We start from the raw sequence: 17,781 nt of genomic DNA, 5'->3' as shown, positions 1-17,781 counted from the left end.
CCCAAAACCACTTGAAAAGAGAACATTACTGCACTCAAACAGACTCCATCTGAAGCTCTGTGAGTCATTTTTTATATACTGTAAGTGCAGTTTCAGAGTTCATTGGGGGAGAAGAGGAGCTATAGGCATGAACTTTTTTTTAATGTGGTTTTTAAGCGATGTTAACCAAAAACCCAACAATACATATTAAATGGAAAGAGCCAGATTTATTTATGCTTTAAAATCAAAAGATCCCCGGAAATTCCCATCGCTATTATTAATATTGCTATGACCAAATCTGTAATGAGAATATCATCAATGTTTAGGCAATAATGCATATCTGCAGGCTTATCTATCTATCTATCTATTTATCTATCCACTATCTATCTATCTATCTATCTATCTATCTATCTATCTATCTATCTATCTATCTATCTATCTATCTATCTATCTATCTATCTATCTATCTATCTATCTATCTATCTATCTAGTTGGATAGTTTATCTTCCCGTCACTGTCTAAAGCCTGTTTTGCATTTGATAACTTTGCAGGCGTATTCTGTTGAGAGAGAGAGAAGCAGAAATGAGAAATGGATTGAAAAAAAAAAAAAAAAAAAAAAGATTCAGTCATTTGCAAAACATGCAGCTTAACTACCAACCAGGCTGAAAATAGCAGCAGTCCGTGTCCAACACCAACACCACAGAAACAAGCGTGCAGAGTAGCACAGTATATACTGCTTCAAGTTTGAGAGTTCAGTATTCAGCATCCAGGTGACTGGCGGTACGCGGTCGCCATTTAGTCTCAATACATCTGTGTGTGTACACAAGCCCGAGGTGGAAAACTGTTCCACGCCGCACAAATGGAAAGGAGGCAGAAGAGGCAGGTCGAACGTTCCGTCGCAATTTTTTGTTTTGCAGCGTGTACAGTACATCAGCTGAGTCCCAGTCAGGACTCAGTGTGTGTTTTAAGCTCCGGGATGATTGGCTCTAAGACAGGCCATTTCACCACTCATTTCTCACCGGTTTCCAAACATATTTATCAGTTAGTTGTAGAGGCGGCGTGTCTACAACATAGCGAGGTACAGCTGAGTTCACTTCCAGTTTATTGTAATTGTAAACAGTCTTTCAGGAAGCTAAAATGACTTCCCAGAGTGTCTGCACGGAGGACATGGCGGATGCCTTCGTTTCATATTTAGAACGAATTTGCCGCGTGGTCGTGCTTGCATGTGGCCGCAAAGAGTGGCAGAGGCTGCCATTTGGCACCGCGTGCGACAACGGTGCTCGGGCTCCGAACCCCTTCACCCCCTTCCCGTGTGCCTCATCCACACAGATGATTATCTCTGCAGGGTGCTTGGCGTTTCTAATGACGGAGGGAATGAGAAACAGAACCGTGTTGGTTTGGATGCTGTGGACATTTCTCCCGCTGATGCTGATGTCGTATTGGCCACTTGAGCGACTCTTCCTTTCCTTTCCTTATATGGGCGGTATACCACTTCCTCTTACCTTACTTACTTAGGTGAATCGCCCAAACAACACCAACAACTAAGTGATGGATTTGCAGTTATTGCAATTCTGCTCTATCAAAAGGATATTGGGGCTTTTCCAACACAGGAACCCTTCCGGGAACCGGGACATTAGTTCGCCTGCAGTTTGAAATGGTGCTTTTCCACAGAGGGAACTTGGTTCAAATAGTTCCCGGTCCCAAGTGCAGTGGTCCTGGGACCATCGGGGCAGGGTTTGTAGTACGGAACAACGCCGATCGGTCAAACCCCAGCTGCGTGAGAATCACCGAACACGCCTATCTCAATTTTGAGACACCTCTTGCTCGTGGTACTCGCTTCGCCTCGCTGCTTTTGCTTTATGAAAGAAAATTGCAAGGCGCAGAACCCGAAACGCAGCGGCTGATGGACAGACGGTGATGTTGTGACACATGCCGAAATTATATATTAAAGGCACTGGGGTTCCTGTTTCAGAAGGTTCCCATTTCAGAAGGCTCCTCGGCCTAATTGGTTCCTCATTAAGCTCGTGTACCTGGGAGGAAAAGCGGCTTATGAATAAGCGCCATAGACACAACTTCTCTTGACTTGAATTAAATAAATACAGTAGTCGCCCTGTTTAAAAAGAGGCTAGGGCCGTACAATTTGCCAAATCTCATTTGTGCATGTAAATTCAGTGTTGAGTGTTATAGCTAGGTTTATTTAAGTGGACAAAAAGTCAATGCCGATTCTTTTAACCGTCTGGACGGACAGCGCTGGAGTGCAGCAGCTCCGCAGCAGAGACGTTTCTCTTGCCCAATAACATCTGCGCATTCCTTTTTAAGATCCATTTCCTTCAAGGGTCATTACCAGGCCCAACGTCACTGTCACTAGGCAACAGAGGGACCTTTCAAACACAGTGTGAACATGGCATACATTACACCAAGGATGAGAAGGAGTTAATATCACATGTAGTGCTCATTATCCCGCCGCAATGTTTACAACGATACAATGCTCACTGGGGTCTTGGTGTTATTTTCAGCATCCATTGTCCTCACCTACAGAGCGCCAGGAAATTAAAACCGAAGGCATCTCGCACGGACACAGCGCGGCTAAAAGTTTACGTGGCGAGCCTTTGAAAGCGGATTTCACCATTCAGTGTGTGGCTGTGGTCAGAAAATCTGGCGTGTAAATCGGTGAACTTGCGAGTCTTTTGCGAGAATTTTTTGACACTGACATGCCTCGTCAATGGGATTTAAATTCCAAAATGAGGCACTGACCAAGTGGTGCATCGTGGCAGACGATGCTCCGTTTCCACGTTTTCCGGTCGTATTTGTTTTGGATATGGAGTTTGTGAAATGTCTACACAGGTCTACATTAAATATAGACCATGAGTATTGTCCATGACCAAAATGCACACACTACTAATTGAAATGTCCTATGATCATTTTTGATGTTTTCCAAAGACTTTGGCGTATTGTTCTCAGAGAAACACACCTGCTAGTGCCATTATATCCATCGAGGGTAAAACTGTCCCTCAACCTTTGATCTGAGCTTCAAACACCAGAACAGGCCATTACCAACACAACAAAAAGAGCCTTTTGCAGTCCTGTCTAAAAGGCGTGGAGTTATACTCCTATGAGAGGTTATATTTCTACTCAAATCCAATGCCCTACTATCAGGAAGGTCTAATATTATGTCAATTTCACCATGTTAGTATTTTTCCATAGACGGGTATTTGAAAGTCACCAAACTGTGGAAATACTGCTCATCTCCCAGACGGAAATAGATAACGAGTGTAATTCTTAATCACGTGATTTATCCCAGAAGAATGATTAGAGAACAGCTGAACGGTATTGGGATATCTTGATTACCCCAGTAGCACACCACCAGCAAGACAACACGGACGCAATCAGAGAGAAAAACAAGCTCATTAGAGGTCTCCCCTACACCGCACGGCTATGGAGCCGCGCAAGATCAGGCTGAACAGTCTGTCCCCGCACAACTGTTACCACAGAGACACTGTCACGTAATTAATACACACAGGGAGCGGGTTTTCCCCTGCTAAATAGTCATTATAAACCCCTTTAAAGGTAAAGTTAACCTGTGTTTGCAGCCCGAGCGAGACGAGCCGACAAACAACAGATTAAATGAGCCGTCGTGTCAAAATTTGGCCAAATGTCTAATTCAGACTCTGAGCTTCGGGTCACCCAGCCAGCCAGCCAGCCAGCCAGCCAGCCAGCCCGACAGAGAGGCGGGCGGGCGGGCGAGTTCAGACCTTGTGATTAGGACTGGTCATCGTTTGCCCCCAGCAAGAGATCATTCTGAGGGGATCAGAGGACAAAGCAGCCACATACTGCTGTGTGGTCTGTGTCAAAAAAAAACAAAAACCCACAATATCCAACACTGCCCAGCAGACTGCTGCAATTATGGTGTTGTGGTCATAAATGTCACAAAGCGGTGGACGTGGGGATGGCTTAGAAAAGTATCAAGTATTTCAGCAAATAACATGTGCGGTGAACACACAAAAACATGTTGTACGTCTTGTTTTCTTTTTAACATCTATCTTTATACCACCACTGTATAGACCCTCTTCTGGATCTGCCTCATCGAAAGGGTGAGATATTTCCCTACAAAATCCCTTTTCACGCGATTAAAAATTTCAGATCATTATCCGGCGTCCTTAGCATGCCGCCAAACTTTGTTCTACTCTTTTGTCAAACCTTGCTAACAATGAGACCACTTTTCTTAAAAAAAATGAAACTAGGAGGAGAATTTAATATCCGCTGTGAAAGCAATATTACTGTTCGGGCTCCGCATCTCCACATGGGATACCCTCTGGATGTGACCTAGTTTCTGTGACAGCATCGTAATCAATGCCACAGTAATTACAGCTCTTCAACACTATGGCTATTATAGAATCTTTCCAGTGGTCTATATTTACAACCTGGCTGTGTTTCTGAAATCACAGGAACCACTTGCATCAAATTGTCCCTGCACCGGCCCTTCCTGGAGGTTAGAAAGAATATATGGAGGGCGGGGTAACACGATTTATCCATCCTATATGTTTTGTGTATGTGTATGTACAGTTTTAACGTGATTCAGGTTTTAAAAAAAAGTCAAGGGACCATCCTGAACCTCAACACTTAAAGTCCATATGATGAAATCAAATTACAAATAGGTGATCCCTTGCACTTCTGAGCTTCACTGCAAACTCAAAATGCCAAGCCAGGTTCAAACGGTGATGAGGCCTAACAACACCAATATCTGTGATTTGATGATTCCTCTTGATGGCCCTGGGTAACATCGAGTAAGCCCGAGCCGCAGAGCTCGGTGTCTGTGTTGCGTTTCCTGACAGGGGGCCCGGGGAGAGTTCAGGTGAGAGCCAAGGAGGAACTCCTCACCCTAGGTGAGCTTCGCATGGGGATCGGGGAGGAAATAAACAAGCCTCGCTGTTAGGGCCATGGAAACAAAACATGCGAGTGGTATTTTAAGAGCCTGTCGGGGAGAAGGGCCCTTCCCTCAGGGGGAGGTGCGCATGGAGTGTCGGGGCCCCTCGTGATCGAGTTAAAGATGAGGATAAACTGAATGATGTACAGTATATGCTGTAGGGCTGATGCTGGGCAAGGATATAAATTAACTGTAGAATAGATAGATAGACAGACAGACAGACAGACAGACAGACAGACAGATAGATAGACAGATAGATAGATAGATAGATAGATAGATAGATAGATAGATAGATAGATAGATAGATAGATAGATAGATAGATAGATAGATAGATAGATAGATAGATAGATAGATAGATAGATAGATAGATAGATAGATAGATAGATAGATAGATAGATAGATAGATAGATAGATAGATAGATAGATAGATAGATAGATTGGTGGATTGATTGATTGATCCATTAATTGATAGATAGATCTAACATGTCTATCTAAACCATCTCCACCAACTAAGGTCTGAATATTATGTCAGTTAATGTCACCGTCAAACTGCTTTCCAAAACACGACACACAACATTTAAGTTATATCCCGAAACTGAAACCGCGATGACCAAAGTCGACCTCGGCACCACGCCAACCTGTGACTTCCAACTCACGTTGGGGGGTTTTCCTCCTGGAGCTCGGCCTGGCTCCGTCGCCATCCGGCGGGTTCAGCACCTCGGAGAGCGACTGACGGGTGCTCTGCCGTCCGAGCTGACTCGAAGGCACCTTGAAGTGCGCGCTCTTCTGGCGGACCCGGTCAGACTCCGGCGCGGACCGGCTCCGCTCCGCCTCACGGTCGGGTTCCGAACCCACCTTCACCAGCGCGTTCCTCGTTCTGGTCAAGGCAGACGTCACGGAGCCCATCACCTACATATATATATATATATATATATATATATATATATATATTTAAAAAAAAAAAAAATAAAAAATGAAAATAAAACCTTCAATCAGAGCCGGTTGGAGCGCGTTGCTTTTGTCTGTCTCTCATGTCGAGGCAGAAATGATCATCGAAGTCATTCCAATTGCCGCGGGCGACTAAACATTCAAAATAAACGAAACATGCAAATCCATCAAAACAATCCGCCGGAGCGACGGTGTGATTTCATCCCGGAAAACAACTTCAGAACTCGGTGATCACCAGTTGAGCGCCCGGACCTTTTCGGAGCCGAAACAGAGTTTGAATGCGTCCCGGCGCGCATCGCCCTCTGATCACTTCCCCACCAAGGGGACGTCACGGAGAAAGTTGCTCTCCTCTCTCTTGGCGAAAATGAATGAATAAATAAATAAATAAATAAATAAATAAAAAATAAAAACCCTCCCGGGAAGCAAGCACAGACGAATGGAGATTTGAATAAATATCAGAGGCTTGCGCGATCTACCTGGTAATTAACCCATTAGAGAATGGACCGCAAACCTAATATGAAAATGGGGGGGGGGGGGGGGGGGGGGGAATGTGTAATGTGGGTAGAAGCGTGATGGAACATAGTGAACCCTTAGAGAAACACTGGTTTATTCTAATGTCGTTTAATATCCAGGGTTTCTTAAAAAAAAAAAAAAAAAAGTGGTTCGGGATAGACAGGGTTGCTACACACAACACACACCAGCAGATGTCAGTGAAACGCAACAGGCCTCAGTGAATTGGGCTCAAAGTTGTCACAGGTGTCTAACAAGTTGGATTTGTCAGAGGTTTGGTGGTTTGATGCCGCCGAGCCGCTTGATCCTTTCGCGCTGATGCGCTCATGTTTTGTTTCGTTCTCGCCCCGAGGCAAGTCAGCGTCCCGCCGCCGAACATCTCGGCGCCAACCGTCGGGAGGATTGGGCAAGGACGGCCGCCGTTGTCTGATCCGGTGCGTAGCTTTCCCCTCGGAATGACGTGTGCAGCTTTGAGGTCGGAGCAGCGACGTCGCGGCACGTGAGCCCGCGCTGACCGAAGGGGGTTTGAAGTGCGGCTCCTACCGGGGCGCAACACTCTGTCCCCGCCTGGCCCCCGAGGCTGCGCACGACGACCTTCAAAGGTCAGATTTGTGTGGAGCCTCCAGTTCACACAGTTTTCAACCTGAAATCTGTTGTGCTTGAAAGTTTTTCCCCCCTTTCCACCGTGTCCTCGGCACGGGCCCACTGGGGGAAAGGGGCCGGGTGACTCGGTATTGGTTGACATTATGATCCAGTGAAGTGACGTTTTCATTTTCCTACTGAATTCTTCACAGCATAGGTGGAGGCACCAATGGTGTGGTAATTGGATTCAAATTGTCTCCAATATCACAGTGAGGTTGCATCTTGACTAATGGGGTTGTGAAAGGATGGAATGAAAACAGATCAAGCTGTCACTATTATCACAAAAAAAAGGGATATAGGAGCTCCGACGACCAACGGGAAGAGGGTGAGGGCTCACAAATGATGTATTTTTGGTTGCAGAACTTTCAGACACCCACTATAACGCAGAGAAGCGAGTCACAGTCTAAATCGTTTATTGCTGCATCGCGACTTTTGCGACTTTTACAGATTTCATTGGAGTGGCCGTGCGGCATGGATCACATATCGCTTTTGATCCCAGAAAAAAAACAAACAAAAAAAAAAAAAAAATGACACAGGTGAGTTCAAACATTTCTACCATGGCGTTTTGGCACGAGTGACGTGCCAAAACGTTCTCGTGGGGGGTGTAGGGAGGTGAAGCAGGGTGCGTATGGGTCACACGTTCACTGGATCTCTAACATGTAAAGGCACTTTAAGAAGCAATTTGTGGGGTTTTTTTGTCGTTTGTTGGTTTGTTCCTTTGTCTGCAGGAAGCCCCGGAGCTGAAGCCCTTGTTCACACTGCTACGGCCGGTCCGCCGGCATGTGGGACAAAGCCGCTTATTCCATCTCCTCCTCGTTCTGCGTAGACTCGTTGATCACCTGGCCAAAGACACAGAGGAAAGAGATAATGTGAAGGTCAGCCCCGGCGCGTCCGCTCTTAAAATGACCTGAGAAAAAACAAAAAACGCCTTGTTTGATTGGAAAATCACTTCAAGTGGATTTTACTGTACCTGACCGTCCCTGGTCTCAATTGTCTTGATGAGGACCTTCTTGGTCGTTATGCTTTCAACATGGGGTCTGGAGTCAATCATGGTTTCTACAAGAGAAAAGGAAAGGGAGGATAAACTGTTTTCCAGTGGGGACACGTCAGTCCATGCAATCTGAGCTGTGTCAGCACCGACATTCAGAGGTAACTCCTACCTCTCAGGTTCAGAGATGAGAAGTTTGGCAGTGGGGTGGAGATTCTGCTCAAAAAAAAACAAAAAAAACCCCACATGAACGAGTGTGAAGGCCCGAGTTGCCTTTCATTTCTGTGGTTAAGATTTTTTTGAGCTACAGGTGCCATTCTAGAACTTTTTTATTTATTTTTATTTTTTTTCTTCAAATAAAGAGTGCGTTGGTTTACCTGCAATTACAAAACGGAAAAACCGACACAACCGTTCAAAGCCCAACTATCTCCGTACCTGCTCTCCTCCCCCTCGAGGAGCTTCCGGTAGGTGGCGATTTCGATGTCCAGGGCCATCTTGACATTCAGGAGGTCCTGGTATTCACGGAGGTGGCGTGCCATCTCGTCCTTCATGTTACGTATGTCCTCATCCAGGCGGGCGATGGTGTCCTGGTAACCGCACGTCTCCATGGAGAAGTTCTCCTCCACCTCCCTCATCTGACGCTCCAAGGACTCGTTCTGGGACGGCGGCCAGCGCAGGACACAATGGCACTCAACAAGTGGCGGTGCAAATTACTTTGTCATCCTCAAAAGGGGAAAAATTTGCCGGGGCTGTTTGCCTTTATGAATTCACGGTCGACCTCAAAATGTGATTCTCACCAACCGTTTCTGTCTCCTTAGTTTATGAAGTGGCGGTGCTTATTTTGCTCTTAGAGGCGGGCCTCGGTTGTTTTTCCTTCTCCCGCTGACACCGCCTCTACGCCTGGCTTGCACCAGTAACTTGCCGTGGATGCACGAGGCGGAATACTCACGGTTCCTTTGAGGGTGTCCACCTCGCAGGTGATCGCCTGGACCTGCCGCCTGTAGTCGTTGGCGTCCTGCTTGGCCATTCTCAAGGCCTCGTTGTTCCTGGCGGCAGCTTCAGTGAGGTCTGCAAACTGGCAAACGGAAGAGAGAAGAGACAAAAAGAAATAGTAAAAGAAATCATATGTTTTTTAATAAGCACATGTTTTAAATGGAAGGCACAGTACAGTGAGTTTAAAAGTGTCAACTGTTGAATTTGTTCTAAATCAGTGATACTTAACGCTTTAACCATTTATCGTTCAGACGGGTATTATATTATGGTACATATAGTGTTAAATATTATTATTAAATATTATTATTAATATCAATATAATTATTATTATTATCATTATTATTATTATTATTATTATTATTATTATTATTATTATTATTATACAACGGTGATGGTAATAATAATAATAAAATACTATAACATGCCTACTATGATAAACACATATATATATATATATATATATATATATATATATATATATATATATATATATATATATATATATATATATATATATATATATATGACAGCTGTCCTCTTCATGATAAATTGCCCAATAATAACACTCAAATTATTTAAATAATCATTTCGACCCATCATCATTTACCTTGGACTTGTACCAGTCTTCAGACTCCTGGATGTTTTTGGAGGCCAGGTTCTCGTACTGAGAGCGGACGTCCCTCAGGGCGGCTGTCAGGTCAGGCTTGGCCACCTCCATGTCCACCTGCAAGTGCTGCTCCTGGATCTGGCCGCGCAGCTCCAGCAGCTCCTGCGGGAGGACAGACCAGCCCAAAAAGGTGTTGTTTGGATGAAACTTCCCTTTTCAACCTACTGCCATCAACAGGCGGGCGGCGTGTAGTGGCCCCATAAGAATGAGATGAATCAAATGGTCAAGCAATGGTTGACCATGTCTTTGATTTGTGGGTGTTTATAACAGTGAACTCAAAATGTCATAATCTTTATGTTATTGTTTAGATCTTGCCGATCTGATACTCCAACCGGAACTCGCCACCAGAGGTGGGAGATCCGGGTTCACAAAGTAAAACCCCAACATGGCAGGACTTTCACTTTCCGAACCTGGCATTTACCACCTCTGCTCACCACTAACGGCTTTTTCGACACAGGATTCATATTGAACGGAAAACCTCTTCATCTCAACGTGCTGTTTACCTCCTCGTGCAGCTTCTTGAGGAAGTTGATTTCCTCCTGGAGGGACTCCACCTTGCGTTCCAGGTCCAGTCTGGAGAGTGCGGCGTTGTCCACATCCTGCGACGCGACAGTGACCTCATATTACACACACCCTCTTAAAGCCGATACGTTTCGACGCCCGAGCTCGCTGACACAGGAGCAGGCAGAGGCCAACAGAACAACCTTCATGATGACTTTCGGCAGAGTCAAAAACCCCTGCGGCAAATACAATAACTGACTGTAGACACATGACGTGTGTCACGACTAATGTCATTAACAGAAGACTAAGTGTTTTCATGTGACTTTAATGCACCATAAACAATGCTGGGACTATTAAGGCTGGAGTGACTGAATCGACCCTCGTGGCACTTCCCTGAAAATGTTCTGATTAATGATCTGATAATACTGACACTTGTGTGTGTGTGTGTGTGTGTGTGTGTGTGTGTGTGTGTGTGTGTGTGTGTGTGTGTGTGTGTGTGTGTGTGTGTGTGTGTGTGTGTGTCGGCTGTTTTCAAAAGCCCACCCGCTTTCCCCCTGTCTCTCTCTATCGACCGCACACAAGCAAACACACACGCGCACACACGCGCACGCACACGCACATGCACACACGCAGGCACGCACGCACACACACAAACACACACACACACACACAATATTGGCACTGAATTCTGTGCTATGTCAGGGTTGTTGGCTGGCTGTAAGTGAGGTATCAGCAATTGAAGGAGATTTGCTCCCGCTCTAATGCCAAAGATAAAGTCTGCTATTCAGCAGAGTTTGCCTCACGGGCGCAGGGCTGGGAGAATAGCTGCATGCCAGACAGAGACAATGCTCAACTACTGGCTCCGTCCCCACAGCCCTGGGCCACAGAGAACGCCCTCCTGCTGCACGCCCACGTTCTGCATCACCCATTGATCATTCGCTCCGTGCCCTTAAAAAAAATGCAGTGACCAAAAAATCATATTAAAATTCTGCAGATTTAATTCAGTCTGCATTTTGGTAAGACAGAAGGTGCCGACCGCCTCCCGGAGCGGGACTGCCAGGTCACATGGTGGCGTGTCTCCTCGCTCTGATAACCAGATTGGTTCCACAGTGTCGGGTGTTTGTGTTGGGCTCAGCCTGAAAGAAATCTCCCCTCATTGCAGGCCTGATTTAACTCAGACTGCCACAACTTGGCCTTTTGTGCCCGGCTTGGCCTCGTTCTGCACCGCAGCAGCGTTGGATCACGGGTAGAGCCTTTTGTTGCGCCATCAGGGCCGGCGCATTCCTCTTTCCTTAGCTCATCACGTTAATTAGGCAAAAGAAGGAAAAGGAAAGAGGACCCTGGATGGTCATTTAAAGTGGGGCTCACATGAAGATAATTTAGAGGTTGTGGTTTTTCTTTGCTCTTCATTGAGAACGTTTATAATTAAGAATAAATCTTGCATTAGGGACGATTACTTCACCACACCAAACGTCAGAACGTGACGACTGGGAGATACACTTTCTCTGTTTCAAGTGCAGATGTGTGAAATATACTCATTCGAACAGGAGGCTGACGGAGGCCTGTACCTGTCTGAAGCTCTGCATGTTGGACTCGGCATCCTCTCGCTGCACCACCTCCTCCTGCAACCTGCAGTCATAAAAAAACACAATGCTGGTGAAGTTTCCGCTGGGGCAATGCTTTTAGTCGGTGTAGAAATGGGGGGAAACATTTGGGCAAATGTTTGAATTTAGCTCCATCGGAAATTCTGTGAAAAATCACAACTAAATGAAAATGACCCAAGCCTGCCACCCCACCCAACCCACCACCACCACCACGGGGGGAACGGCTTGACCTTTACACTTTAAAAAGGATTTAAAGTGGAAATTCATAAGTTCGTCTGTGTTGGGCGGATTACACAAGTGCTTGAATTCCTTTTAAAACCACAACGGTTTTTTTTTTCCGCTTTACGGTCACTTTCTCTTCTCAAATGTTTGGCCTCTTCTAATTCTAAGTTTTATCGATTGATTCGTTTTTGGTTACCTGAGGTGGCGGGGTTCGTTTTCCATCCGAGGAGGTTGTTATTTGTTGTGAATGTTCATCCATATCAGGACTTTACTGACTACAGCGAGCTAGGCTGGATATCAAACCAGCATAGTGTCTTTCACTCTGTGCCTTTTTTGCATTTCTTAGCGGGAAGGGCGGAGCCCGCCACCAACAATGGAAACAGCCTATAGATGAGCACATACATAATACACTCAATGGCTGTTACTTATGAAGTGGCAGCTAAAAAAGTATGGGATGGATGTCAAATATGGGATTTTTCTTAAATATTTTCTTATGGATTACCACTTTAAATGAATTGAATCAGCCTAAACTCAAGCCTATGTGCATTTATTTTGGATACACCAGGATACAAAAAAGCATTACATCAAACATAAAAACATTGACATGGGGATCAATGCGTCTTGTATACTTCTCTCTCAGCCTGTCCATGTCCTCTGCCAGGTTGTCCCTGTGGACCTCCACACGGGCCTTCTCGTTGGTCAGCTGGTCCACCTGCCTCCTTAGCTCCCGCATCTCCTCCTCGTACAGGTCCCCGATGCGGGACGTGCCTTTGCCCCGCAGCTGCTCCAGCTCCGCCTGCAGGATCTTGTTCTGCTGCTCCAGGAACCGGACCTTCTCGATGTAGCTGGCGAAGCGGTCGTTGAGCGACTGCATCTGCGCCTTCTCGTTGGTGCGGTTGGTCTTGAACTCCGTGTTGATGGCGTCGGACAGGGAGAAGTCCAGGCTCTCCGAGGCCAGCCGGGGCGCGGCCGCCACGGCGCTGCTCCGGACCCTGTGCGTCCTGGAGGCGGTGATCGGGGCGGAGGACAGACCGAAGGAGATCCGGGAGGAGCGCATCGGTGCGGAGAACTGGCGGCTGGAGAAGCTGGACCTGGCGGTCAGGGGTCGGTCCCCGCCGAACATCTTCTTGTAGGAGGAGTGGGGAGTTGCTCTGTAAGACATGGCCGGACTCCGCGAAGTTGCTGGTCTCTTTCAGGGGTGAGGTTCTGCGGTGCTCGTCCCGAACCAGGACCGGCTTTATTATAGGGACGGACACTCAGTCCCCTCCTCATGCAAATGACTTCGCTGGACTTTTAGTGACGTCATGAACCTCCTATAGTAAAATCCTCTTCTTTCAAAATCTTAAAACGCTGAACTCTGAATGTATTATTATTATTATTATTATTATTATTATTATTATTATTATTATTATTTTATTATTAATAATGTTATTATTATTATTTTTTTATTATTATATTATCATTTTATTATTAATAATGTTATTATTATTATTATTATTATTATTATTACTATTCTTATTATTGATTCGATTAATGCCAAATTATACCATCATGATTGATGAGATTAGTGCGAAATCCTACAGAAATTACATTGAAAACTGGCTTTACCTAGATTATGAAATACAATCAGCTTAATTAAAAATGTATTTTGTATGTAAATACAAGCTATTTATTGATAAAAACAATAACAACGATATGTATATATATATATATATAAATATACGTGTGTGTGTGTGTGTGTGTGTGTGTGTGTGTGTATGTGTGTGTAGCCAGCCAACACCCTGACAAAGCACAGAGTTTGGTGCCAATATAGTGTGTGTGTGTGTGTGTGTGTGTGTGTGTGTGTGCGTGCGTGCGTGCGTGCGTGTGTGTCTGTGTGTGTGTGTGAGAGAGAGAGAGAGAGAGAGAGAGAGAGAGAGAGAGAGAGAGAGAGAGAGAGAGAGTTTCCTCAAAGTCATGTTTTTTTTGTCCTGATTTGGCTGGCAGGCTGGCAACATCATCTTTTGCAGCAAAAGACACACCCTCTTTCCAAGAGATTCACCTGCAGTAAAAAAAACAACAACAAATAAAAACAACTGAGTGAGCACATGTCGCTTCTCTTTTTCACTTTCCGTCCCTTTTTCCATTTCCTTTTCTCTTTACCCCTCTCTCCCCCTTTCTCTTTCCTCTCTCCCTCTGTCTCCATATATTTCTCTCTTTTCTTGCTGCAGGAAGGGCCATGGCCACTGCAGTGCTCCTGATGTGCTGAGAATCAGTGATTTAATTATATATTTATTTTTGTGGTCAGCTGAGTCAATGGCATTCCACACCTCACACCATCTCACAGCAATGAGCCACACAGTCTCACCACTTCATTAACTTGTTCTCTGTGTGTGTCCCTTATGGGGATAATTGGGGATTAATATTGCATGCATGTTTTTAATGCATGCAATAATCCCCACAATGATGCAATTGGTGTGTTGCGGGTGTGTCGCCTCATTAGTTGATTCACACACTAAAAAGAATAACAAATCACTTACGGTTCACCGTGGAAATAAAACTGTCACAAGAGATTTCTCGAGGGATGTGGCTGTTTTTCACTTGTATGGAGTGTGTCTATGTGTGTGTGTGTGTGTGTGTGTGTGTGTGTGTGTGTGTGTGTGTGTGTGTGTGCCTGTGACAGTTGATATATTATTGCTTTATGAATTTGTTTGTTGTGTGAAACAATCTTGATGGCAGACTTATGTGTAAAACATTTAGCAACTGCACCAGCATAGAAAAGCAATACGTAATTACTTGAACTTGGCCTAACATATTTTAGTAAGGATGCCTGCACAGTCTGCCAATCAACCTCTCCATCAACCATTTAGTTAACAGAATCTGGAGACAGAGTCTGACTCAATAAAAGTAAGAGATCCTATAAAGAGACTGAACTGGATGCCGGAAAGTGCTCCATGCTTTGTAGTTATTTTGATGATACATTCCCTGCGTCGTGTTGAAATGTTGATAGGAACCTCCATAATGCTTGCATGCCATAGAATACCATACAATAAGACGTGATGTCACTTCATTCATTCTGTTGTCTGAATGATTGAAGTGCTAAAGCGCAAAAAGAAAATCCCATAATGTGCTGAGGAAACAATGACATGGACAATGAAGTGGCGATGCAGAGAGGCAAGGTATTGCAGGGGAAACTCCTCCAGGGCCTAAAAGAACCAGGCCAGGCCAAGGCCAGGGCCCCACCAAGAGGGGCATGATTTGCTGAGAGCCCTTAATTTAAAATCTCCATTGACAACGAGAGAAAAGCACTTGGGCAGAGGGGGTGGGCATGAAAATTCCAGCTCAGAGCGCTAGAGATATCAGTCTGGGATTTAAACACTACACTGCAGTCAATTGTGCATAGTTGTCACAGGGTCATTCTCACAGTTGTCATCCAGAACAAAAAATACAAATAAAGAATCTGTCGCATGTAGTCAAGGAAACATTCGGGCTAAATGTCCCCCCTGCCTTTGGCAAGCTTTGGTTTTGTGTTTGGATTCGTGTTTTTTCTGGTTGTGAAATGTGTGGTTGTCTGCAAGAGCAGCCCTGCAGGAGAGCCTATTTAAATAGTATAGAAGAGACGGAGCAAGAATGGGAAATGCATTCGTCTGGGTCGGCCTGTGCTATTGCGATGGGTGCCGGATAAGTTCTCCTTTTTTCTGGTTATCATTCTTCAGACCACAGGCACCGGACAGTCAAAGAGCACCCTTTGTTTAATCTCCCATGATTGTGAATCACCGAGCCGCGGGCCTCGTCGCCATGGCAATCGCCCCAAACATCATTCTGCAGAGATGTAACTCAGACATACAAGGTGGCTTTGGGATCGTCGCTGCTCACAGCCGTGAATGCTCACAGGACATTATGACGCATAAATAAAATATGTATTTGCTCAGAGCTATTAAGATGTGCTTTTTAAACTAGGACTTTACATTAGATTAAAAAAAAAACAATTATAAGCCTCTGTCACTTGTTAATTTTAAAACTGTTGAGTGGGCTATTTGGCTGTAAGACCATTTACAATTATATGTTTTTATAATAATAATAATAATAATAATAATAATAATAATAATAATAATAATAATAATCATTTTTATTCATTTATGTGTTTGTTTGCCAATTAAAAACAATAAAGTATAAAGGTCAGATTTACAGATGAGACCACTGCTCGCCTCAGAGAATTGCTATGCTTCAATTAGACAGAAGTATAGTTCATTAAAAAATAAAAAATGAATTGTAAAATGAATGGATTTTCCACGAGAGCGTTTTACATTTTGTGTGTGAAAGCTTGCTGGCGTAGAGAGTTAAGAGGGTGAGGCTGCAGGTTTACAGTTTTGTCCGAATGGTGCCATCTATCTTCTGAAATCATTTCTGCACCCACGACTGGAAGTCCCTTAATGTTGTGAATACTGTCACCACTAAAATATATATGCAAATGGTTACCTACTTGAATGACTATTAGTCACTGTCAAATCTGTTTTACTATACTAACTATCAACAGAAGCAAGCAAAAATGGCTATTATTGCTTCATACATTTTCAACTGTTAGATAACATTGATAACATAAAGAAGTGAGAAGGAAAGAAAGCACTAACATTAAAACAAAAGTAAATTTTCTGTCATAGCAAGAAGGGACAAAATGTAAAAAAAAAAAAAAGTCCTCTTTAAATAAACATCTGTAAGGGGAAAGGTACGTGTAACTGAGTACATTAAACTAATTACGGTGTAAAATAAACCCAAACGATTTTTTGTATCAAAAAATATTTCTCCATATCTCATCACATCACTTCTCACAGAAAATAAAATAGCAAAATAAAATTTTTATTCAAACAGTATTGTCAAGGTTTAATGAAATTCCGAGCTCACTGCTATTAGAACTTTCCATGTTCCTTATGTTCATTCGAAAGATGTTGCCTCGAAAAGTTTTCCAAACATCATGGTAGACGATGAAACAAAATTGGAGACAAGAAAAAGCCAGAAGGGAAATGTATTCATATGCTGCCTTTCAATCACTTATATATTCCTTGTTATACAGATGGTTCATCTACAGTAGGTTCATGGTTTATGTCTACATTCACAATTCAGATGCCACTGTATTTGTAAAAAATCTGATGATGAGTCAAAGGTGCTGCACGACTAATAATGTAGTACTATGGAGTATTTAAAGCCCATTTGGTCATTAAATAGGAGCCAATAGTATGTGTTAGGCAATAGTACAATATGTTGCACCAGGCAACACATTCCTCTGTACAAATTAAAACGGTTTAACAATAGACAAGCTGCTTTTTTTTTTGGCAGATTTAAGTTCAGCATTACAGGTTGTTCTTTGTACAATTGCAATCATTTCTGACGAGTCGGCGTGTTTATTTTTCAATATGAAAAAAAAAAGATAATAACGATAGGTAATGCAATGAATGGTGTGAATACTAAAACATAATTAAAGCGGTGTCTATGCCAGAGTTGTACACGCACTCGCAGTCACCGAGGACTGATGGTTTCTTCTTTTTTGCCTTGCACGTGTTGACCGATGTGATACTTTGTGGTGGAACTTGCGAAAAACCTTTTGAATCGGCATCAGAGGGACTGAGTCGCTCGGCGTCTACACACAACAGGCACATCTCCTCGCGATCGCCGCCCACAAGCAAGTCTGGCGGGCAAAAATAAATTGCAATAAATCATACAACGTGCAGGGCTGTTGTTTTGTAGCCCATCATTTTTGTCACAAAGGCGTCACAAATTACAAAATACAACAGATGATGAATATAAAAAGGGCAGTGGAGCTTAGTT

General features: G+C 44.0%; 2 protein-coding genes across 2 annotated transcripts in view; both read right to left on the bottom strand.

Annotated features, from left to right (window-relative positions):
* Positions 1–5,810, bottom strand: part of LOC307238205 (dual specificity calcium/calmodulin-dependent 3',5'-cyclic nucleotide phosphodiesterase 1A-like) — a gene marked incomplete at its 5' end in the record, with an annotated part of 77,165 nt that extends 71,355 nt beyond the window's left edge. Inside the window, one exon of the mRNA XM_080011102.1 lies at positions 5,561–5,810. Within this exon, the coding sequence (XP_079867228.1) occupies positions 5,561–5,810 (250 nt within the window). The remainder of the gene's footprint in view (positions 1–5,560) is intronic.
* A 1,938-nt stretch (positions 5,811–7,748) lies between these two features.
* On the bottom strand, positions 7,749–13,141 carry LOC307238463 (vimentin-like; the record flags this gene model as incomplete). Its single annotated transcript, XM_080011450.1, has 9 exons — positions 7,749–7,843; positions 7,975–8,060; positions 8,165–8,208; positions 8,428–8,648; positions 8,942–9,067; positions 9,593–9,754; positions 10,156–10,251; positions 11,722–11,782; positions 12,609–13,141. 9 exons carry the CDS (start codon positions 13,139–13,141, stop codon positions 7,802–7,804), a joined length of 1,371 nt encoding a protein of 456 aa, XP_079867576.1. The 3' UTR covers positions 7,749–7,801.
* Positions 13,142–17,781: the final 4,640 nt, after the last annotated feature.

This window comes from Zeus faber, assembly GCF_960531495.2.
Source record: "Zeus faber genome assembly, chromosome: 12".
Classification (NCBI taxonomy): Eukaryota; Metazoa; Chordata; class Actinopteri; order Zeiformes; family Zeidae; genus Zeus; species Zeus faber.
This window is presented reverse-complemented; position numbering and strand designations above follow the sequence as displayed.